At 40.0% G+C, this 23848-nt stretch overlaps 1 protein-coding gene, 1 long non-coding RNA gene and 1 other non-coding gene across 4 annotated transcripts; 2 read left to right on the top strand and 1 right to left on the bottom strand.

Moving 5' to 3' along the window:
* Positions 1 to 118: 118 nt before the first annotated feature.
* LOC137172418 (uncharacterized) lies at positions 119 to 7230 on the top strand. The gene is made up of 4 exons (XR_010924973.1): positions 119 to 1399; positions 5994 to 6102; positions 6827 to 6931; positions 7145 to 7230. It is a non-coding gene; the product is annotated as an uncharacterized lncRNA (long non-coding RNA).
* trnac-gca (transfer RNA cysteine (anticodon GCA)) lies at positions 1042 to 1113 on the top strand. Its single transcript has one exon. It is a non-coding gene; the product is annotated as a tRNA-Cys (tRNA).
* LOC137172413 (plexin domain-containing protein 1-like) lies at positions 3852 to 23661 on the bottom strand. 2 transcript variants are annotated; one of them, XM_067576830.1, is made up of 13 exons: positions 23020 to 23661; positions 12437 to 12609; positions 9061 to 9201; positions 8905 to 8974; positions 7235 to 7357; positions 7031 to 7149; positions 6836 to 6935; positions 6551 to 6646; positions 6381 to 6462; positions 6226 to 6286; positions 6016 to 6139; positions 4776 to 4936; positions 3852 to 4631 (listed from the first exon to the last, which is right to left on the bottom strand). In XM_067576830.1, exons 1-13 carry the CDS (start codon positions 23093 to 23095, stop codon positions 4506 to 4508), a joined length of 1452 nt encoding a protein of 483 aa, XP_067432931.1. In that variant the 5' UTR covers positions 23096 to 23661; the 3' UTR covers positions 3852 to 4505. The 2 variants fall into 2 exon arrangements, with proteins under 2 accessions (XP_067432931.1, XP_067432930.1); XM_067576829.1 differs by having other exon boundaries at positions 9061 to 9204; positions 23020 to 23660.
* Positions 23662 to 23848: the final 187 nt, after the last annotated feature.

Below are 23848 nucleotides of genomic sequence, written 5' to 3'. Positions count from 1 at the left end.
GAAGCACGAAGCTCTAATGATGCCTTCATGAAACGTCGGATATAGAAAGTTTGACTTGTTACACATGGACATTAGGTTACCAGACAGACGTGGAAATAGCATGCAGATTCTCGACAACAGCAGAGGTTTAGTGGATGTTTCATTACCCTCATAAAGACCTCTGTGCTACAACTTTGAATCCGCAAAATGATCCAGAATCAACATTTAAGCAAAAACCATTCATTCAGGTCGATATGTGAATGTAAATTCTACCTATTTTGCTTTAGTTAAGGTAGAGCGTGTGACATTACATCAATATTAAAGACATTTGCTTTTTAGTTAGTTAACTTACTCATCCCTGCGAATATTTACAAATCACGTGTTTCTGTTGAGCACGTGAAGGCAGCGTCAAATGCATTAAGGGGAATCAGTAATAACCTTATAAGGAGCAGCAAGTTACACTGAATATCAGACTTTAACACGAGAGAGTACCGCTAACATAATGTAAAAAATACACTAATAAATTTAGTATGGACTCTATAGACATATATGACACATACTATATGACACACTCTTTCATTAAAACAATATACAGAAAAATGAAGGTAAAACGGATAGGAGGTAAAAATTTCAACCGTTTTAACTTTTTAAAGACTTTCGTGTATTTTTTTCTAGTCTAAAACGGATCTTAATATTGTCCAACAACCAGTTTAGGACAAATGGAGGCGACAATGTTGTTATACAAAGATGGAAGTCAAAATTATACACCTAGATGACACTAAACTGAACAAACAGTATTGTTTACATGTTTGATGGCCACAGGAGAGTCCTCAGTTGAAATTAGTGTATTTGGCTCCCCCTGCCGGACAACGACATAAATTACAACTGGATCTGCCATCTTGTCTTTTTACTGTGACCGTCAACAGTTAGCTAAATGCTACGGTTTAAAACGTCTCCCGGTGGTGTAAATTCTAAAATAATACATATATATGAACTTAGAGTCATACTTACATATCATATATATTTATTTAAATACACACCATTTCACCATTACATTGCATCGGGGGTATAGCTCAGTGGTAGAGCATTTGACTGCAGATCAAGAGGTCCCCGGTTCAAATCCGGGTGCCCCCTCTTTTTGGTCAGGTGGTAACAGTTTGTCGTTTTGTCAGAATAAAGAGTGATTGTGACAAATAATCAACGTTACGGGATTCATTTTTCTTTCTTAGGCTCGTGAGACTTAAATCCGACCTCACAAATGTATCATCGTGTTGAACTCACTTTTATGTTTGATTACAGTATTCAAATGATTGTTAAAAGCCCACATCACTTGGACTCTTCCTACCTTCCTGTCAGAATGGTGTGTTCCACCTCGGTCCAATGCAGGAAGTAGTCCTTTAGAAGTTTTTTCAGAGTTCAGGTAAATAAATTAAGGTCCCAAATATAGATTTCAACTGCTGCCTTAGTTTTGCCTGTTAGCGTACGTCCATTGAGCTGTAAGTACAGAGTCATAAATTGATTTGTCAGCTTGTTTTTTCATCCTATGCTAAGATAATTCGACTCTTTTTGTCAGTTGCTAACAGGAGTCATGCTAATTAGGACCAATTAAAAGCAGCTCTTAGCTATGTTACCTTCCAACCTGTGCAGAGGCTGTTTTTTTAAAAACATTTTTCAACCTCTATTTCCTTTCATTATTCATTTGGAAAAACTGTTATATTTTTTGTTTGTGTGAGGATATAAATTTATTAGTAACAAACAGTCAGCATGGCTGTATGTTCAAGCTTAAACAAACACTCGGTATCAGCGTTGCCAGATGGCAAATGTTAAAAGCATCGTACCAGAGGCTTAAAATTAGCATATTTTGAGGAAAATTATCGTACGCGAGCCATAACCAAGATAACAAATAGGCATGAATGTGTAATTCAGAAAACAGGGTCTGCTGTTTTGGCTGCAACACATGTTGCGTTCAGGGACGCGCCATAAATTCCTACTTTGAAAATGCGCGGTCATAAACCTGATTCAAAAGACATTTCTAAATTACTAATGTAAAATATATTATCGAAGAAGGCATATAGGAGAAAAACACATGCATGTCAGAAGCTATTTAGACAGTGTGATGTTTAGATGTTGCTCTAGACGTCTAGGCTACTGTCCAATTTGTTGCGTCTTTCCTCTGCGCGGTAGATGTGACATTTTAATTTCCCACAGCACTGGAAGGCAGCTACTGACGCAACTTGTAGGACGTAGCACGTACAGGTTACCCTGTACCAATCTGCAAAGTGTCACAAAGTGATCAAATTATTGTAAATTATGGGACTTTTGGCATTATTGATCGTACAGAGGGCAAAATGATCGTATAAATACGATACTTATACATCTGGAATCATATCTGTCTTTGTAAGTTAGCTGTATTTTCTGTTATTGCAGCCTCTGCCTTGCTGGTCACTGGGGGACATAATATGATTTAGGATCAATCAGTAACTAGGGATCAGTGTAGAGCTGTAATGATCAGTCGATCGACAGATTAATCACCAACTATTTTGATAGTTGATTAATCATTTTTGAGTAATTTTCAAGAAAAAATGTCAAATTTCTCTGATTCCAGCCTCTCAAATGTGAATATTTTCTGGTTTCCTGAGTCTTCTGTGACAGTAAACTGAATATCTTTGGGTTGTGGACAAAACAAGACATTTGAAGACACCTTGGGCTTTAAAACTGTGAAATTTTTCACAATTTTCTGACATTTTGGGGATCTAACAACTAATCAATTAATTGAGAAAATAATCGACCAATTAATGGATAGTGAAAACAATTGTCAGTTGCAGCCTCATATGTGCTATAAACGTACATGATTAAGATGAATTGATCTATCTGTTCAATTTTGCCAGGTAGGAAATTGAAAAAAAACTAATATAGATGTCACACAAATAAGGATATTAACACACAGACCATATAGGGTTGACAATATGATAGTCATTACTTCACTTGTAGATGGACGCTTAGTCTAAATATTTAAAGTTTTGGTCTAAAACTGAATTAGATCCAGGAACATTGCCATTAATGATGCAGGTGAGTAAAAGTAATTACTCAATTAGTATTTTTAAACCGACTTCCTGTACTTTATTTGGATACAAATTGATTCTTTGGAAGGATTTAAATATCAGCATAAGCATAAAACCATTTTTACACCAATGTCACCCACCTGATAGAGAAAGTCATCTCTCCCACTAGGTCATTAATCTCAGTGAAACAGTTTCATTAGTGTAATGCAGAGTTTTTCAAAGTGGGAGGCGGGCCTCCCTAGAGGGGCTCCAAACAGTTTCAGGGGAGGCTCATTGAATAGAAATGAAAAAATATGACAGTAGTTATTACATTAGTTATCAAAAGAACAGCCTAACTGTGTGTGATTTGGTTAGAGATAGTTCAGTTAGTTTCAGTTAGTTAGTTTTGTGGAATTTTACTGTTCTTACTGTTTTACTATTTAGAGTCAGAAACTAATAAATGCCTTAGGACAGACTTATTTATGTATTTGGTGTAGTCTGAAGTTATGTCAAACAGCAATATCAGGCTATCTTGGCTCAATTGTTGAGTGTCTATGGGATGAAATAACATAATCATGATCCCATAGGCATCCAGGAATTGAGTGAAACCAAGCAAGTAAACTAAGGGGGGTGAGAAGGTGCCTTTTTCCAAGCTTTGTCTGAGGGGAGGCCTACAGTCTCAGACTTCGAAAACCCCTGGTCTAATGTGAAGAGAGACTACAGGAGGCAGTCTGAGATTGTTATTATAATCACCTGTTCATACATTATCCATAAGCCTGGTCTAAATATTGGCTAAATTGTCAGTACCGAGCAGTAAGCATGAGATCAATATCAACACTCACCACCAGCTTTTATTAGAAGACATTTAAACAGAAAAATTCAAAGAAAACTCTCATAACTTGATGTCTCTAAAACTCATCCAAACAGTATTTCTCCAGAGAAATTCAGGATGATCATTATAATCACTATCAGTTATATAGCTAGATATCTGTTGTAGTGAAGTCCACATAGATATGACATTTTATGAACCAATCATTGCTCACATGAACATTTTGTGGAACAAAAAATAACTCCATAGACAGGATAAAAACAAAAACATAGTTAAGTTGAACTGTACATCGGTTTGCAGTATGAAGGCTAGTTCGATTCATTCCCTGACACCCCCTTGAATTGGTAGGTTTTGTAAAGTTACACATTTTCTCTCATCATTTCTGTACAGTCGGCTTCCTCTCAGACCCTCCAACCCCTTGGATGATATGGCAAATCCCCTGTGTGATGGCAAAGAGAGCAAGAGACACAGAGAAAAGCTGCAAGAGCTACAAGAGCAGTTACAGTAAACACCGTCCAGCCGCCGAGGTTGGAGTAGGGACGTCCTGTGATGATGGTCGGCCTGATCGTCCATATTCATCCCTTTTTGTAATACCGTTAAAGTCCTCTAGATGGTGTCCTTTCTTTCTCTCACTGTGTCCTGCACATCCAGGCCGCTTAGCAGCACTGCTCAGCTTCAATGAAGCCTTCCTTTTCATGACCCCCGAGCTCGACCTCAGCGTAACTGGAGTGGCAGCCCTGGTTGCGGAACTTCATAGAGGGCCAGTAGTTATTGGTGCGTCGCTACGAACAACAGACAGTAGTTGTTAAAGGCCAGGTAGCAGACCAACATGAGTGTGCATGTGGGATATCTTTAAACAACAAAATAAAGTGTTTATTCTACAGAAAGCATGACAATGTTTTTGTGGAGCCAGACGTTGTTCTCACCTGCATGAGGTAGAACGGTGGAGCAACTGTCGGGTGCGTGTTGATGTAGTAAACAGCCAGTAAGGTCAGAACTACAAGCAGAACAAGGGCAGCCACTACACCTGTTATGATGGCTGTGTTCTCTGTTATCCCTTTATGGTGTGGAGGGCCTGTCTGTAAATCTGAAAGGAAGGAAAACAGATTGTTGTTAAAACAATTCTGCACAAAAAAGGGTAAAAAAAAAAAAAAAAGTGGTTTTAACCTTAGATCTACAGACTGACGCATCACTGATATGTATGGTTTGCTTAGATAATATGGGTACAAAAAAGAAAATAATGTGGGATGCAACATAGCTAAATGCATCCACACATGCGCAAAGAAATATTATTTGCGTACACAAGATAAAAAAAAAACATCTCAACACAACAGAAATCTGATTGGTCAGACAACCAATGAAGCCTGAAACAGCCATCAGTCAACCTGTGAATAATCAATGAGACAGTTTAAAGGATGATTCTGGTTTATTCCAACTTGGAACTTATTGTCATAGTTTTGGCGATCATTCCTATTGATGATAATAATACATTGTACTTACCAAAGTAGAAGTTAAGAAAATAAAAAATAAATAAAAATTAAGTTTTATGAAGCCAGATTTATCCTCTACTCCATACTATAGGTTTTTTCAAACCTATAGTTCACTTCTGAAATCAGTGGATGAGTTTGTAAACCAAGTCTTGATGTTTCTTTTAACACAGGGAAGATTTAAGTGAACTAAAATGCATTACTGCAAGCCACATGAGAACTTTTTCTCCTCTTAGCCAGTTGTGTCTGGGGCGGGACAAAGAATGTTAACAAGGAAGGAGGAAGAAGATCCCGGAAAAGGTCCTATCTACCCAGTATCAAAAATGTAACATACTTCATTGTGCTAGTCCAGGTCAGAACTTGATTCTCTCTCTGGCTAGCTGCTAGCAACTGTTGATTTCACACATCCACGTCTGCAAACCACACTTGGCTACAGGAACTGTTTAGCTCAAGTTCACAAACATGAACCATTGCTGCAATAGCGTGGACAGCCAGTTCTGTATACATTCTTTATCTCGAGGGAAAGTTGAATCCAGATCACTTGGCTGGAGTTTTGGTTTAACCAAACTAATTACTAAAAACTAACTAACATGAAACCACCTGGACGATTGAGATGTGGCTTTACTGACATACCTTCACTATGTGCTGCCCCCCTAGAGTCTGCTTTGGAGAAACTCACCCCTCGTGACAGGCTGGTCCTCGAGCACTGCTGAGGAAGGTGTTGGACCCGGTGAAGACTGGTTAAAGGAGCTCATAGATCCCTCAGGTAATACTGGGTTGTAGTCCTCACATTTGCCTTTTGCCTGAGTGAATGCTCACAGGAATTACTCAAGAAACAATAGAAATAGCCGCTCATTTCACCAATATATAAATGGGAAAGTTGTCTCACCTCTTCAGGACAGTTGTAATCAAGCCATTCTTGTCTATGCCGGTCGATTCCATCAGAACATCTGAAACTCAGAGGGAGCAAAATGAGAGGAGCCAAGCTCTCTATGGCTTCAAAATAAAATAAATCTTTCAAACACTGTGAGAATTTCATATTACCGTTGAAGTGTGTTGCACCAGCCACAGTCGGTTGTCAAGTTGGATGTTAGACAGAGTTCACAGGTTGTGTGTTGAAGACAAGCTGGAGGAATCGGATACAAAAACGTTATGGAGTTAAAGTACAGGGGTTTAATAATAAGGCTCGAACTGCAGCTTGTGTAAATACTTACTGGGCAGAAGTGTGAACTCAAAAGCAGATCTGCTAACAATCTTTGTGGTGTCGATCTCAACACGATGATACTCATAGATAGTACGCCGCTTTGCATCTTCAAGACAAATATAAAATCTCAATAAGTTTATGTTTCTTCTTCTTCACGTGGTTTAAAGGCTACTCTACTTCACTTGATAATTAAGTAGTGCTGCATGTAGAAGAAAAAAATCTCCTATTTTGTCACAATATTTAACATTTGATAGGTAGACTACGATTTTTTTTTTTTTTTTTGAAGAGAACTGACCTGAGGGCTGTGCAGAGGGGAGATATGCCATGAAAGCATCAGACAGTCCCACTTTCACTGGATGTTCGGTGGAATTAATATTCAACACTGGCACAGGTACCTAAGAAAGAAGGACAGAGTTTGTTTTAATATGGAATGTAACCTTAGGATTGTTTCCTCTTGGCAAAACCAGTTTAGCTGAAATCAATAACTTACATCCCTGTAGTTGAAAACAATAGTTCCATTTCTGTGGAGGGCTGTCTGGAAAGTAAAAGTTCCTTCAGCCTCTCGGTCCTTTAGCCGCACTTTGTCCCACTGTACCACAAACAGATTACCTGAGCGGGGCAGGATACAGAGGCCGGTCAAAGACAACCAGGAGCTGCCAAAGATGACCAACTTCGCTGAGGAGCTCCCACCTACCGTTGTCCGAGTACCTCACTGTTGAGTTTTTCGAAAAACTGGGGTCAAAGTTGGCCATGAGGGGAGCGATGTACTGTGTGGCAGTCAGCATTCGATGAGTAATCTCCCCCGTGAATATGAACCCTGGGGAGGGAGAGGGCAGGAATACAGGTACAGGGGCCAGATGCATAAAGGACCACAAAAACCATGCATATACCATTTCCCGCACTTAAACTGGTATTTATAAAAGCAGAATGTGCGGTGAAAATGTGCGCACCTCACGCATTCTTCAGACCAGGCGTACACGTTTTTCTAAAGCGACCTGAGGGTGATGTGATGAGGTGGAGGTGAACTATAAGGTGAGAGACGGAATCTTTTAGTAAAACATTGTTTGTTTATGTCGATTACCAGCAGAGCTGATTGTGTGATTGGTTTTTTTGGGTTTACACAGAGATTTGTAAAATGCCAATCAAAGGCACATTTATTAAGGTAACATCAGTTACTTTGTGTGATTAATTTTATCATTTTTTTTCATTTACACAGGAATCAACATTTTATTTTGCTGTTAATATTCTTTTTATGTTATCTTTAGTTGTGTCACACCTTTTAAAGTCGGTTTAGATACAAGAGCTGCAAACTATGATTACATTTCTGAGATATCACTGCTCACAATGGTTTACAAGTCCATGTGATGACTTAATGATATGGACGCTATAAAGAGCTGCACAGCCCTGCATAAAGGTCGCGCGTAACGACAGCTGTTCTGGTTGTTGGAGAACCTCGCTGGTGCAACAAAATCGGTGAAATGGCACTTTTTATTTCCCGTTTGTTTCATTGACAGCTGTACAGACTGGTGGAGCATGTTGATATGAAAACAACTGGTTCGGGGCGTGTCTTCACCCATTTATGGCTCATTGTGGGAGTGGAAATGACGCTCGTGCATGTGCGCCAAGTTCCTCAATGACTGAGATTTATAAAACACAACCATGCGTACGCACCGCTTTATAAATCTGACGAACCGATGCATTTGCATATTTCTGGCTTTGTGCGTAAACACAGTTTTAGTCATGAATATACACAGAGTTTTATGCATCTGGCCCCAGATGTTTAAAAATGCTTCATTGATTTCATTCCTACAACCTTTTTCATAACTCTTTTAAGGATTATTGCAGTGCATGTATCATGCTTGAATCCATTCACTACAAACTGTGTGTACAATACATTACTTTTACATGACAATTTCTGGTTGTGGCTGTTCATCAAGAGCCATAAAGTCAAGTCACAAACATCACCCATGATTGCTTGGTTTAAAAAGACTACTGTTAATCAAACTGCTGATTGTTTAGCACTAATTGTGCAAGTGAATATCATTTTTTCATCCACTGTCCCTTACATATTCAATAACATAAAAGATTTGAGGAACAATCACAGAAATGAAGAATCAACAAATAACTCTTTCTTGATTATTTGCTTCAGGTGAAAAAACCAAAAAAACTATTTAGGACATGCACAGCAATTAAAGGCATCAGAAAATGAAGGCATTTATAGTTAATTAGATGTATTATAGCCTGGTAAACCTGAATATTTCCCCAGGGTAGGACAAAGTCTCCTTCAGCACACTGATGGTCTGATCTGTTTGGAAGAGCAGGGAAAATGAGTGCTGCATTGAAGTAACGTAAAGTAAAACTCACCACCAGTTGCTACGATAATTTGTCTCAAGTAGTGCCCATAGAAAGGGAAATCAAAAGAAAGCGCCACTCTCTGTGAAGAAGAGAAAACATCAGACATGGCTGGGAGTTAAATCAGACGGTTATATGTGTGTGCATGTGTGTGTGTGCCCCTCTCACTGCTGCCTGTCGGTGTGTATTGGACAGTATGCCGTGGATTCGGACTTGGCTCTTGTGCTGGGCGTTCAGATCTACCCACAAGTCTTCAGTCCGTCTGTCCATTGGACCAAAACTCTGCCATCTGTAGTACCTCTGGGAGTCCTCCTGAAAGAAAGAGGGCACTCGTTAGGAAAGTGAAGTTTTCAAAAAGCATTATTCATGGTGAGATAGTTTAGAGTAGATTAAGTAAACTGAAATCTGTCAATTTGCATTGATAATACATTGATTATTTCACAATTTATATAATTTCACCATACAATTCTTGAGTTATTGCAAGTTCTAGTTCAGGCTGACCTGACCTGATTTTTTTGAGCAGTATTGCAATTGCGAGTTACAGTAAATTGCGACCATTTTCTGCAAAGTAAACATTAGGCCTATTAAACAATATACAATAGTGTTATTACAAAGTTAGTCCTACAAGACCAGATCTGATAAAATGATGCAGGTATTTGTTGTTGCTTGCTGCTGAGGTAAACCCAGAGAGTGGTGCTTCTTCTCAAGGAAACCATCTCTGGCTGATCGTTAATAGTAGACATCGTCATGCAGAGAGTACATTAACAAGATGAGAGGCAAGAGTTCTGTCGTTTGTGGCTTACAGAATTAATGGCAATTAGCTGCAGCTGAGTAAAATTGCTGGCAACTTGTCTTTACGCTTTTACACTGTCATACATGTTTTTACAGCTTGTCAAGAAACAACTGTTAACTGCTAATTCAAATTGCACTCTCTCAAACTGCATTATTGATTTAAAAAAAATCAACCAAAATCCATTTTATACAACATTTTTTAACAGAAAGAGGCTACTTGTTGCCTTTGTAGAGCCAATAAATCCTCCTTTTTCTCAATTTTTGAACCCCACACCTGGATGTCCTGAAGTATGTACGTCCTCTTTCACCCATTTTTTTGTAATAGATACATAGATGCATATCAGCCAGAAATCCATTAAAATAAATTCATAATATCTTAACTAGAAACATTCAATTAATTTTTTTCAGACATGACATGACATTAAATGTCCTTATGAAGATCAGTGTTGGTTCCCAATCTCAATGTCAGGAATTGAGATCAATATAAAGAGTTGTTAGGTAAGAAAAGCCTTTTTTCTAATTTTCTAATCTTCAAATGAGACAAGCTCAGGGAAAAATCACACTTTTATTGTTACGTTCATAGACATACAACATATAAAAAGGAGTCTAAAGAACAGATTGTTTTGTGTTAAAGGTTGGGAAACACGGCACATCAAGGGATTTGTCTTTACGATTCCACTTGGGGGAGCTGTTTACACATTACCCACAATGTTTTGACAATGTGTGCCTGTCTTTGTACATATCTCCAGTCTTGATGGCATTATTAATGTATGCCACAGTTCAAGGTGACAGAGAGCAATGGTTTTGGGGTTTGGTGTGGGCTCTGAAAGTAGAGCAGTTAAATGCAGCGCCTCTCCAGCTGCTCCATATACAGCAAATGACCCACTTTTTTCTCCCATCTCCACTGCCTGACACCAGCCTGTGTTTTCTAAAAGGGGGTGGTGTGGGTTTTCTAGATGAGGAGATGGGACCAATCGCACACTTTTCCCTCACAGCTGATTGATTTATTGAAGAGATTTGCAGCAGGCAAGAGGTGGAGGTTCTTCAAATTGGGATCAGACCTCCCTCAAAAACCAGACAGCAGCCGTACAACAGGGCTACCTGTGATCTTGTCCAAGTGAGTCATTCACGAGCACACACACACACACACACACACACACACACACACACACACACACATGGGCAGGAGAAGCACATACTCACGCACAGCCACGCTTAAACAAACACTGTAAGTTGGCAGGACAAGGACGTCGTCTGTTTTCAATTTGCAGTGTAGCGGGAGGTAAAAAAAAAAAGTACCACACAATTTATTTGGGTTGAATTTTACTCAGGCTGGTTGAAGTGAACACAAGACGCTGGGACATAAGACACAAATAAAACTTCATATCTCACACACACACACACACACACACACAGACCTATAAGGTAATGAATGGAAAATGCCACAGGACAAGTCGATCTGACAGGAACTTAATAAATCGACCTCTCATCTCAGAGTTGTGATGTTCCTTCTTCGTTTGAACCTTGACCTTCTCTAGGCTGGAAGAGTAAAGATTATGACCCCAAGTGACCTTTCAGCTCAGTATTATTACAATGATATATCTATAGTCAGGGTTAAAGCTTCTACAATGCACCAAAATAACACCCTGCTTTTTTAGGTTAAACCTAATAATAACCTGCAAGTTACACTTCATTCATTTAGCCGGACACTGTGTTCATGTTCCCTGATTTCTTGTTGGGGGTGGCAGATTTAGTTTTGCTTACTAAATCATGAGAAAGTAACATATCCGTCCCACCCTCTTCTTTTCCTGCGGTGGCAGTGGGATTGCAGTTGTAGGAGCAATTACCTAAATTATTTTGTGAAATCTGAAGAAATATGCCAATTTAAGAATTGTTATTTCTGTAACTCGGCTTACAAAAACCTTTGCAGCTGCGTCAATCTTATCCAAGCTTGTCACCAGTTTTTTTACGTAGCAAGGTAGCTAGCTCCACATTCTTCTGGAGGGAGCTGTATCACAGTTTAGGGTAACAGTAGCTGCTCTGCGCTGCTCTCTAGTGGAGTTGGCAAAGTTTACACTCCAGCAACTTGAGCCAAACATGTTACCCACACATTACGTTACGAAACACCTACTCCAACCTACTGTTTGAAAATACGAACAGTATGGCATGAATTACCTCTGTGTTGCTTGTCCAAGCTTATATTTTCTAAAGTAAACATCCAAAAAGATGTATGTTTCCTTATAATAATGTACCATAATAGCAGATTTAACTAAATATCCCACAATACAAGAACAATGCTACTCCTTTATTTCCATGTTTTCTACGTTGATCAGCTGAGGATGCTAACTTTCTCTCTGGGACCTGCTGTAGTTTTCATCTTTTAGCATGATATCATGTAGTCGCCAAGAGCATATTTATGACCCTTTTGCAGAGAGCCAGCTGGACACTTGAGTTTTCAACAAACTCACAAAGTTATCATTAATTAGCAAGCTAGCTACAACTGATAAAATCTACAAGCGACAGTTGGCGTTTCAGCCAGCAAAATTGATGGTTGCCCGCTACGAATGAGAAGCCTGCTTTAGTCTGACATCCAGGATCTATTGTTTCAAGGTTCCCTGATCATTTTTGAGTGATAAATCTGCCATTGTTATTATCGTAAACTGCATATGTGCCTTGTGAGAATGGAAAGCTTGACAGGCGTAGCAACTAAAAGAAAGGGGGTTTAGCCAAGGGTCAACTCTTCAGATCTCACCACTGTGCGGGTCATGTTGTCAGGCAGGGGGCTGATATCAACTCCTCCTACTCCTCCTGCTCCTTCAGCCTGTGTGTCCCGGGCTCCTCTGTGTTTGTGTGGAGTCTGCTGGTCCCTCCTGGTTCTGTGTAAACCGGACGGATCCCCATCAGTCCGCAGAGGAGTCAGTGCATCTAGAACAAGACAGTCATTATGGTAACTGAATAGAGCCAACACACCCACATGGACCCTGCAGAGACAGAGGCTCGGAACAACTCCATCAACTAACAGATGTCTCTTGAACTCTGTGGGGTCACCTTTTTTTTTTTTTTTTTTTTTAGTGCCATGTTTTCCTCATGTTGTTGTAATCCTTCATCTGTACCATCAACTCAACATATAAAGCAACTATTTTAAATACCAGCCTTTTTGATGTAAGCGGTTTTGAGAAAACACAATTGAATTCTCTGCTTGATTTCAAAATGTGTGAAAGGAGCTGTAAAAATAATGACAAAATGTTGTTTTTATAAGGAATCGAAATAGTTGTGCCTTTAAACTCTGTGGTCACATCTGTTCTTTATTGGTTACCATAATTTGGGTCATTAACCAGCAGACATGTCCACAGAAAATGAAATGTTTAGAGGTCTTGGAGCAATAACTCACACGATGATAGAAAGAAAACCGCAACTCACAAAACCAGGAAAAAAGATGCATGAGTGCATTTTCTTTTCATCTGTCACGCTGAAGTAGTGCCATGATTTCTTTTTAATTACTGCATTTTAAACTAATAATGTGGCATGTGTGTTTTGGCTGGACTTTGGCTGGTTATTAGTTAATTGTGAAGCATGATACAACCTTAATTTGGCGCCAGTGTTGTGTTTTGGCCAAGTAATCCCTGTGTATATACACAATGCATGTAGAGCTACGTCTCTGTGTGTGTGTGTGGATCTACTAAGTGTGTATTCAGGTTTTCATGTCATCTGCTCAACAGATCATCGATGTTTATATTTTTCACATTCACTTTCCTTGAGGAATGTCTTTGTGTTTAGTGGGGACAGTGATGACTCACTTTCCTGTGCACATTTTCAGTCAGCGGAGTTGCGAGGTCAGCAGAATTTACTGAATTTGAGGCATTAAATCCAGTTTGCTGCCTGGATTTTATGTGAGCTGTTAGTTCACTGAATGGGGCTATTAAGTGACAGCATGTTATGAACCCTTTGAGAGAAGGAAATACAAGAGTCAGACTGAGGTACAGGCTCCCCTTTGCCTCTTTCTTTTTTAATTGTGTTCGAAATGGCCAAAATTATGTGGACACCCTGAGTGGGAACTACCACAGCTTGAGCTACCACAGTTCGGAACCGTACCTTATGCTGGCTCCATCTGACGAGTCATTATGGTCTCAATCACTAAATTCAAGTCCTCTAATAAGTGGGGGTGATGATTGACAGTTGCTGCTCCCCCAGGTGCTGGGACTCGCACTGAGTCTATTAGCACAGTCCCTATTAGCACAGTTTAGCTAAAGTAGCTAACATTAGCCTAGCGTTTCTTAACAGGTGCATTCAGAGAACGTTGGGGGGCACTGGAAGCAATATTTGTTAAGGGGGGGGCATTGAGGTTTTCTTGGGGGACGTTTGTGTGTGTCTGTTTTTAATGCCAGTTTAGTGCATTTGAATTCACAGTGCTATCAAGTCTATTTTCCTCCGTTTTATGCCGGTAACTACAGTCAAATTTGGCTCTGAGCACTTTGAAGATGCAGGTGACCCACGCTCAACACTGTACCTGAACACCTCTTGTGTAGACACGGGGAAACTATGCTGAGTCTCTACTGCAGTTTTCTGTCATTTATGGTCACACTAGTTTCTCTGTCCTCTCCTCTGCTCTATTTGTCAGTGTTTGTGTTTAGCTTTGTTTGTGTATATTAAAAAATTCCTGTGAAGTGCAAATTCCTGTGAAGTTAGCTACTGGCTCAAACAGCTCCTCCTCTCAACCAGCAGCAGAGGGAGGAGGACAGAGAGACAGGAGGAATGCCTGATAGTGACTGATGTCTTTCTAAATTTCACTCAGTATTTTAATGTTAGGAATACTATTTATTTTACTGACTTTTTCTTTTAAGTGAGATATTATTAAATTTATATGGGGACCTTGCTGATGGAAACATTACTGTTGCTGCTGTAAGAAACTATATCTTGTCATATTGAAAATATAAATCTGTTCTAATCCTGTTCTGATTTTTTTTTTAAAAAAAATAATAATTCAAAACCCCCCAATTCTTTAGTGATGAAAAAGAACCGATAAAAGTATTGATAAATACTCTTATTTCTTTCTTCTGATGTTTCGTTCAAGAAAAAAATGCCGCAAGTGTTCTGTGAACTTTGGAACAAAGAATCTAGAACAACAATCAAATATTAACAGACAGTATAAATCATTATCAGCTGGATCATAAAGTCTGATGCGTGCCTTTTATTCCAACAATGAAATAAAAAAGTGCTGAGATGGCATTAATGCAGTCTGTTGTATCTCTGTGATATGTGCAAATCGCGCCAAATAAATTGTTTGTGGATAAGATGAAGATAAAATTCTAACCATAGCCGTCCCCACAGCTGTCTAGTGGCGACAGCCTGACTATGGGAGGATGAGAAAATCTGGTTCAAATCCATTCACTATAAGCATGTTTTACCGCTGTTTTGTGATCATTATGTTTAATGGCACACAGTGTGTTTTTTTTAAATAAATATTGTAATGATAACAGTCTAAAATTGTGTGAAATTGCATAGTTTTTAGTCAAATAACATCAAATTCTCTTGGGGGAGGATGCCCAAAACCCTATAACTGGTTATTTTATTTGAATGCTGCAGGTCTGATTATTTAATCAACTGGATAACATCATAAAACAACATATCAGCAAAACAGCACAGTTTCCAGTCTCAGCCTCAGACGTTTTCCTCGCTAGGCTGCTCTTGTTTTCCCTTGGAACAATTAATAAGAATGCTTCTTGTTTGGCACCAAATTACCACTCTCTGATTGGCTACTGTTCATGGTCAATAACGAGACCTCATTAAAGATTGTGAAATTTCTAACTGCTGTATTTGTTTAACACTCATAAATATAATTTCTATTTGCAATAATAATTTTTGCTCCCTGCATGGGAAACTAATGATAATGAAATTCAAACTATCCAGTTAAATCAAATCTGTTATTTCAAATCCAATAACATGCTTTTTTAATTATATAACACAAAATAATAATCAACATTAGTATTCAGGGGAGACAATTAGCCTACATTTTAATTGACGGGGGGGCGGTAAGGGACCTGGATAATGGACGCTGGCCCAAATAAGGTTTAGAGCCACTGCATTAGCCCAAGTGTGCAGCGCTCAGTGTTCTAAAGCTAGCGTTAGCGGGGCGTTTCCAGAGTGTGAAAGGCAACACCCTGCACTTCTCATTTGGAAGATCATGGCTCCAAATGGAAAAGATAGCACCAACCATAAGCTGCAACTCTGGGCTTCAAATCAGCTCCAATGCAAACAAATAGGTGATGTCACACCTCACTACCCTATATACAGTCTATGGGACACCCTAAACCCTGTCAACGTACTTTTGTATACTTTAGGCCTGTGAGGTTTTTCATGGTTGGGACTAGCCCCCTTAGTTCCAATTAAGGGAAACCTTAATTCTGTAGCATACAACAATATTTTAGATAATCGTGTGCTTCTACCTTTATGGCAACAGTTTGGGGAAGACCTTTTCCTGTTTCAACATGAGAAAACCCCCATGCACAAATCCACTTCCATAAAGAAATGGTTTTCATAGTTTGGTGTGGAAGACCGTAACTGGCCTGCATAGATCCTTGACCTCAACCCCATCCAACAGCTTAGGGATTTAGGTTGATGAACGACTGTGATCCAGGCCTTATTGCCTAAAATCGCGGCTGACCTGACTAATGCTCTAGTGGCTGAATGGGAGCAAATCTCTGCAGCCAGGTTCCAAAATCAGGAGAAAAACCTTCCCAGAACAATGCAGGCTGTTATAACAGCAGATTAATGCCCATAGTTTTGGGTTCAGCAATCACATATAACTGTAATATTTGGGTGTCCACATACTTTTAGCCATATAGTGTATTTATTAGATGAGTAGTGAGGAACATTAGTTGTTTTTTAGTTTGCTGTTTGATGCTACAGTGGGTTTATCAGAGCTTTTTTGCTGAAAACAGCTGCTGCTGAAACAGGGTTGATGAGAGCTTCAAGCCGTCAAACCAAAACAATGAGCTGAAAGACGCTAAAACATACAACTGAGGGGAACTTCAGAGTCAGGTGGTAATTCTTTGTGGATTTGTCACTATAAACGGCCCCTTTCACATTACACATCATCGTTTGGTCCATTTGTTAATATAAAAATATTCATTAGTGTAGCTTCAGATAAAGATATATTATCATAAAGACAGATAAAACATTAAATCAAGTGACATTTCTATTATCAGAGAAGTAAAATATAATGAGAAAGAGACTGAAAAGACAAAATGGGACAAGAGAAATTGTAGAGAGGTTATCACACACACAAGGGAGACTGCTCTAATGAGGAATCTTGTTGTACGGTACAGTGGAAGCTATTTCCAAAGCTTCAGAACAAGAGGCTCCTAATAAGGTCAGATTGGCAGGACTCAACATCGCTAAACAGTTGAGGAGGCATCAAACAGCAGGAGGAAGAGCTTTGAGGAGGAGGAGGAACACTCAAGTGGCTGATCAGGGACTAGGCGTTAGTGCCGTGATACCGTACATGACTGTGCATGTATTTTTCTTCTCCCTTTACACTTTATAGGTCACTTTTGGCCTACAAACTTCATGACGAACTTGTTTTCTTTCCTGGATCATCTCATGAGTCAGGCCTTATTGCCGAAAATCATTACCGACCTGACTAATGCTTTAATGGCTGAATAAGAGCAAATCTCTGCAGCCAGGTTTCAAAATCAGGAGAAAAGCCTTCCCAGAAGAGCACAGGCTGTTAAAACAGCAGATTAATGCCCATAGTTTTGGATTAAGTTGTTTAACAATCACATATAATTGTAATGTGTGGGTGTCCACATTCTTTCAGCCATATAGTGTATTTATTAGATGAGTAGGTGAGGAACATTAGTCCTTGACTTTTAATTTATGCCTTAATGTGGGTCTAAATTAAGTGCTGGTTCATTTGTCACTGAATTTCTAATTTCTCAGGTATGAGTTTTTCATGAAGGAAATATCTGATAGCTATTTAGCTGCTAGATGCTCCACTTCAGGTCGTCAAACCAAAACAATGCTGCTGAAAGACGCTAAAACATAGAGCTGAGGGGAACTGCAGAGTCAGGTGATAATTCTTTGTGGGTTTGTCACTACGAGCGGCTGCTTTCACATTATACATAGTCATTTGATCCATTGTTAACATAAAAATATTAGTGCAGCTTGAGATAAAGCTTTATTATTATAAAGACATCGATAAACATTAAATCAAATGGAATTTCTATTATCAGAGACGTAAAATACAGTGAGAAAGAGACTAAAAAGACAAAATGGGACAAGAGAAATTGTAGAGAGGTTATCACACACACAAGGGAGACTGCTCTAATGAGGAATCTTGTTGTACGGTACAGTGGAAACTATTTCCACAGCTTCAGAACAAGAGGCTCCTAATTGGGTCAGATTGGCAGCACTCATCATCGCTAAACAGTTGAGGAGGCGTCAAACAGCAGGAAGAAGAGCTTTGAGGAGGAGGAGGAGGAACACTCAAGTGGCAGATCAGGGACTATGCATCAGTGCAGACATACCGTACATGATTGTGCATGCATCTGTCTTCTCCCTTTACACTCTATAGGTCACTTTTGATCTACAAACTTCATGTTGAACTTGTTTTCTTTCCTGGATCATCTGTTACCCTGACCGACTGTCTGCATGCGGGCCTGGATTAATGTCCAGGGGCTAAAAAGAGTTCAAGAACGGGTCGGGCTTAGCATAAGGACTTGAGTTAAGCAAAGCACGGTAGCGCCAGGGAATGTGCAAACTGGTGCAGATAAACATTCTGGTGACTTTGAAACAGGGCCCAAAAATTCATTGTCTAAAAGGACAGATCTGACATATTTGCCTGTGAATAGCAGTCAGCTTAAGTGTAAATATACCCTTTGCATCCCCCTTTATTAGCACATGATGCATGTATTCTGAAAACCCTCTAAATTTAGTATATTCCTGTTAACTGCCAGGATGGTGTCAGTTTAGTTCTATGCATCCACACAATGTCAGATTTCCTGCTGTTTAATCCCACATATCTTGCAGTGCCAGGAGTGTGGACCTGAAACACAGGCTTATTTTGTTTTCTATGATAAAACAAACATGTCAGCTATTTTGAGGCAATGGCACCTGCGTGGCAACGGTGTCCACTGGTATCTGCCTCCTCAGATGTGTCTGCATTGCAGCAACCACAAATCTAGTGGGTGTTGGGAGTCACATCGAAGTAGGACACAGCATTTTGAGCCATATACAGCGTGCTATGGATATAGAGATTGTGTTCATTCATCCCATTACTGTCTCCCACGCGCCTATTTCCCATTTCCCTGATCTCTTGCTCTCTCTTTGTCTTTTTCCAGAAGCATACAGCAGCTCTGTGGCCTTCTTTCTTTACTTGTTTTTGCTTCTTGTGGAAAATTTGCACTATTTATCCTTATCTATTCTTTCCTTAATCTCTTTTTTTGTTGTTGTTGGACATCAAAGAAACACATTAGGTCACATTTTTATCATTTAAAAGAAGCTTTTGAAGGCCAGACAGGAGCTGAGACAAAAGCTGATGGTCTTTCAGTCTGTTCAGTTGGATTAATTCCAGGGATGAAAAATAAATTTCCTCTGAAAATAATCTCTTTCTGGGTAAATGCACAACACGTTGAAGTTCAAGCAGAGGTGAGGATTCACTGAGGGCACAAAGGCATGTACTTGATTGGGGAAAAGGAAAAGAGAATTAACTTCAGGCCCCACAGAAGAGAACAAAGGGCCAACATCTTTGCTCCAGAGACAGATATGCAGAAGAGAGTGAGCCATTATGTACTGTCCAAACACAGAATGGGAGAGATGATTAAATCTCAAGATAGAAACACAGCCTTCACCTTGTAGCAGTCCTGTTTTGTGCGTTGTTGGCGATTAGACATGGAGTCGGTGTCAGGACCGGGAACAGCAAAGCACCTGCACTCTTCTGGCAAAAGCATCATTAGTGGAATAGTAATCACAACCTGAAGTCACTGCTCTGTGTGTCATCGCAGTTAAGCACAGTGGTTTTATTGTGTTCAGATTTTAAAAAGGGCGATCCATGTTAAAATCAGCCTGGAGCTTATGGCGTGGGTGGAAGCCATTTGGCACCTCACGCTCAGAGGAACAGCAGTAACCATAACACACAATCACAAACACTGGCAGCTGGACTGATAAGCACCCGAAAAGAAAATTAAAAATGCGGTGCTTCGATAAATACGGACAAGTGGATGAAGCTCCAAGTTTAGAAAATGTTTAAGTGAATTGTCACGAGAAGTTGTTGTGTTTTTTGTTTACATTTGGAGCAGATTTTCCATCATAAGTGCAGATGACATCTAGTTACAGCTTGCAGATGGTGTCTGCTTTTCAGTGTTGCATCATTTATAGTTTTCACAATAGATTATTTTGCAGAGTGTACAGTAGCACCTAGCTAAACCGAATCCTTTCAGAGTCAAAATGCACTATAGTCTGAAGTTTGAAAGACACTTGAAATGACTTGTTAACTGAAGAATCTATCTAACCTGGAAAATCTACAGTTATGTTTCCTTTGGCTAAGATAATAAAACTTTCCGTGGCAACCTAGGAAGAGTTGTGAAAATATTGGTGTTATGGCATTTGTAGCTCATGTCGGCCATTCGTCTGCAACCTCAGGCCCACCGGGCCTATTGATCAGCACAGCCTGTCAGTTTTAGATCAAAACTGTGTTGTAAAGATGCCATCAAGTATGAAACTTTAATGTCAGACAGAAGCCAAAATCTGTAAATGTGAGTGGAGTTGTCTTCAAGTTACTCTGTTAATCTTCTGTCGCTGTGTAGCATTAATCTTGACAATTTGTAGCAGTTTTCACAGCAGGTGCATTGCATTGTGTTGAAATTATTTAGGTACACACACAGACTTTTATTTAATCTTCGCTGTCTATTACTTGAAAACTGCTTAAATTGTCACCATGATCAGGTTTTGACATATGACATATGATTCAAAAGGAACTGTCCCTCAAATCAAAACAATGCACAATGCTTTGAGGCAATGTCTTCTTGATGCAACATTGGCATAATCAGACATGCTGACTAAGCTCCTTATGTGGAATAGGGGTCCTGGTGACCTGTTGAATATCATGTTCTAGGAGGGGGAACCAGCACGGGGAGGTGGACCAGAGTTTCTTACATAAGAGAGCAAAGTCCCCAGTGGTTTACTGAGTGGGGGAAATAATTTACTTTAATATTGTTAATTAAATTCAGGGTAGGGGTATGCATTTTTGTTTTTATAAACTGCTTTCCAACCCAACCTGTCTTTGCACATGAAGGACATTAATAAAAAGGGATTTCCACAGATAGATTCACATTCACAATTTGATGTCCTACATAATGCAGACACAAGTAAGGGCCACCATCCAAACACCAGCATTTATCACAGAAAAATTTCAGACTGAAATCAATTAATGTCAGTGGAATCGCTCACTGAGGCTAAATTATTCTGCAAGGAACTTTTGCGTAGACTTCAACTTTGACACTGAAATTCGTGTTGTTGAACAGTTGCAGATCTATTAGAGAACTGAGAGAAGCATCCAACCTATTTTATATAACCCTTCCTTAGCCGGAGTTTAAACTGCTCTACAATAGAGATGTGGTATGGTCTGCAGTCAGTTGTGAGACTTTGGCCCTGTTCACACCTAGAATTAACATGCGTCTTGTGTGATCTGATCACAAGTGGACAGTTGTTAGTACGTCAGTTCACACCTGACATTAGAATGCGTCTCACATGACCACTTGTGATCTGATCTCACTTCCCTGCTCTATATGCAAATAAACACATACATTATTTCTGTTTGCAAAGACCAAATGCGTTGTTCCTTTTAGCATTCTCTCTTTTTCAACATGACACTGTTGACGCACAAATCAGTACATTCTTACTCTTATGCAGATGATGTCAGGTGTGTAGGCGGTCCTTCAATGTGGCCCTGGACACCTTTGCATACATACATCTAAAAGAATGTCATATGTGGCCCAGACCACTTCTGAATGTGGTCTGAGCGGATCTCAGTGTGTCCTCAGTGCATCTTGGGTGCATTCACACCTGTACTTAGAGCTGTCCACTTGTGATCGGATCACCCAAGACATTTTAACGCCAGGTGTGAACAAGGTCTTTGATCCCTCCGATCATAATGAGTGCAGGTTGTCACAACCAAGCTCACCAAGCCTCAAGCACCACCTATTTAGCAAGGAGCTGTGCCACTTTTTGGAGTGAGCAGGCACTCAGATGACATTATCAGGCTGTGGGAAAAGTGCCCAAAATAGAGACGCCGCTGTACAAACGGTGAGGCTGACATCTGGTACTGAATCCTGAGTATAGGACACACATTTTAGCGCTGTAGATGAGCGCTGACATTCTGCTGGACTTTGTCGTCTTGTGTTAGGGGGGGATCTGTCTCTCTGGTCTCTGCACTCTGTGTCAGGTTGTCTTCTGCAGAGCTAGGGTCCTGATCAGAGGAAGTGGGACCACAGGAGAGGCCAGATAAACTGGAGCACCACTGATTGTTGGAGGAGGAGCGGCAGCAGAAGAACGGGGGCTGGCTAAAAATAATATATCTCCAAGGAGAACAAAAATACACACATACAGACACACACACACACACACACGCAGAGGAAGGCAGAGGTGTACACAGCATACAGGTTACAGGATATACTGTACAGGAGATGTACTGAACAACCAAGCGCACAATATTTGGGGTGATTAGACACAGTTTGAGATGAAATAAATCAAGAAAGAACTGCAAAAAAAACTCTTTAAATGTATTCTAGACACATCTGCTGCACTCATTGACTTTTTCTACTTTTATGAAATGCCTGCTGGAATAAAAGCACAAGTCATAATTGAAATGACTGGCTAGCCTCAAATATTTATCTGCTAAAAAGCAACATTTCCAACCACATGATCTGTATTTTTCAAGCAAATGAACACCAGACACTTGCTTTCTCAAATCAGAAATCTGGAGGTTTCGTACCCTAAAATAATCCAGACCTACACATAGCCCTTCATGTGCTTCCTGTGGCTGACAGAAAGAAATATCAGGGGACCTGTTAGCTTCACACACACACACACACACACACATGCACACACTTGCAATTCCACCAAAAAAGTGCCCAAAAACTATTTTCAAGCCTGCCTGGTGCTCGAGTTAGTGGCAAGGAATTCAGGTCAGATAATATTTCTTTTAACTTTCCAAGGTTTCAGACTTCTGGGAACCCATCTGTGCAGCGCTATTTTTAATAAAGGCAGTCAAAATGGTGTAAATATTGAAGTACATGTGAATACCTGCATGAATTTGGCATTGAAGAAAAGGGGGCTTACCTTCACGCTCTTGAGCCCACACTCTCCCCAGTTCAGCCTGGGAGAGACAGATGAGGAGAACAGCATAAAGCCCCATGTCCAGCTGACTCTTCTCCCTCCGTCCCCAACTCTTTATCACTCCTCTTCTTCTTCTTCTTCTTCTTCTTCTTCTCCCCTGCTTCCCTTCTTGCTTCGCTGGAAGAACGGGGCGCCTCGCACTCCTCCACTCCCCCGCCTTTCGTTCCTCTCTCTTCGCCTTATGCTCTCCCACACACCTCACCTTTCTCCTCACCTCAGCCAAGGTTTACTGTTTTTCTCTCCTCCTCTGTCTCTCTCTTCTCCAATTTATGTCCTTGTTTAGCCCTCAGAATGACTTCTAGGAGGACAGATACATGGCAGCAGAGGAGTTGACAAACAGCTCAAGTGTTGCTTAGTGAGGAGTTGTCTTCTCTTTCCTCTCACTTTTCTCTAGTATTTTCTGTTCCTTATTTTCTGTTCCTATTTTCTGTTCCTTGATCTTCACTCCTTCCTCCTCACTCCCCCCTCTGTCTGTCTCTCTTCGTCTCTCTCGTTGTGTTTGTCTCTGTTTCTCTGTCAAACAGAACTCTGGGGTTTTTAAAGACTTCCCTTCAGAGGAAATTTTTATGTATTTCTACATTTTTTTTTCTTACTCACCAAACAAAAAAAAAAAAAAGAAAGAAAGAAAAGGGGTTGGAGTTGGGAGGAGCATGTCTCCCTCATGTGGAAGCATGTTGAACCAAAACAAATGTGATAGTTTAATGGTTGTTATTTTGACAAAAGCCTCCTGTGTGGTGTGTTTGAAAAAATATTACATGGATTGATGCGGTTT

This window comes from Thunnus thynnus, chromosome 20 (genome assembly GCF_963924715.1).
Source record: "Thunnus thynnus chromosome 20, fThuThy2.1, whole genome shotgun sequence".
NCBI classification, from domain to species: domain Eukaryota; kingdom Metazoa; phylum Chordata; class Actinopteri; order Scombriformes; family Scombridae; genus Thunnus; species Thunnus thynnus.
Note: the sequence above shows the minus strand (reverse complement) of the source record. Positions and strands in the feature narration are given on the sequence as shown.

What these genes read in the sequence shown, in the direction of transcription:
- LOC137172413 (XM_067576829.1), bottom strand. Translation starts at nt 23,095, where the DNA reads ATGGGGCTTTATGCTGTTCTCCTCATCTGTCTCTCCCAGGCTGAACTG. An exon ending in AGTGAGGTACTCGGACAACG is followed by an intron (nt 7,150 to 7,234) that starts GTAGGTGGGAGC and finishes TGCCCCGCTCAG; the next exon opens with GTAATCTGTTTGTGGTACAG. An exon ending in ATTACAACTGTCCTGAAGAG is followed by an intron (nt 6,140 to 6,225) that starts GTGAGACAACTT and finishes GCATTCACTCAG; the next exon opens with GCAAAAGGCAAATGTGAGGA.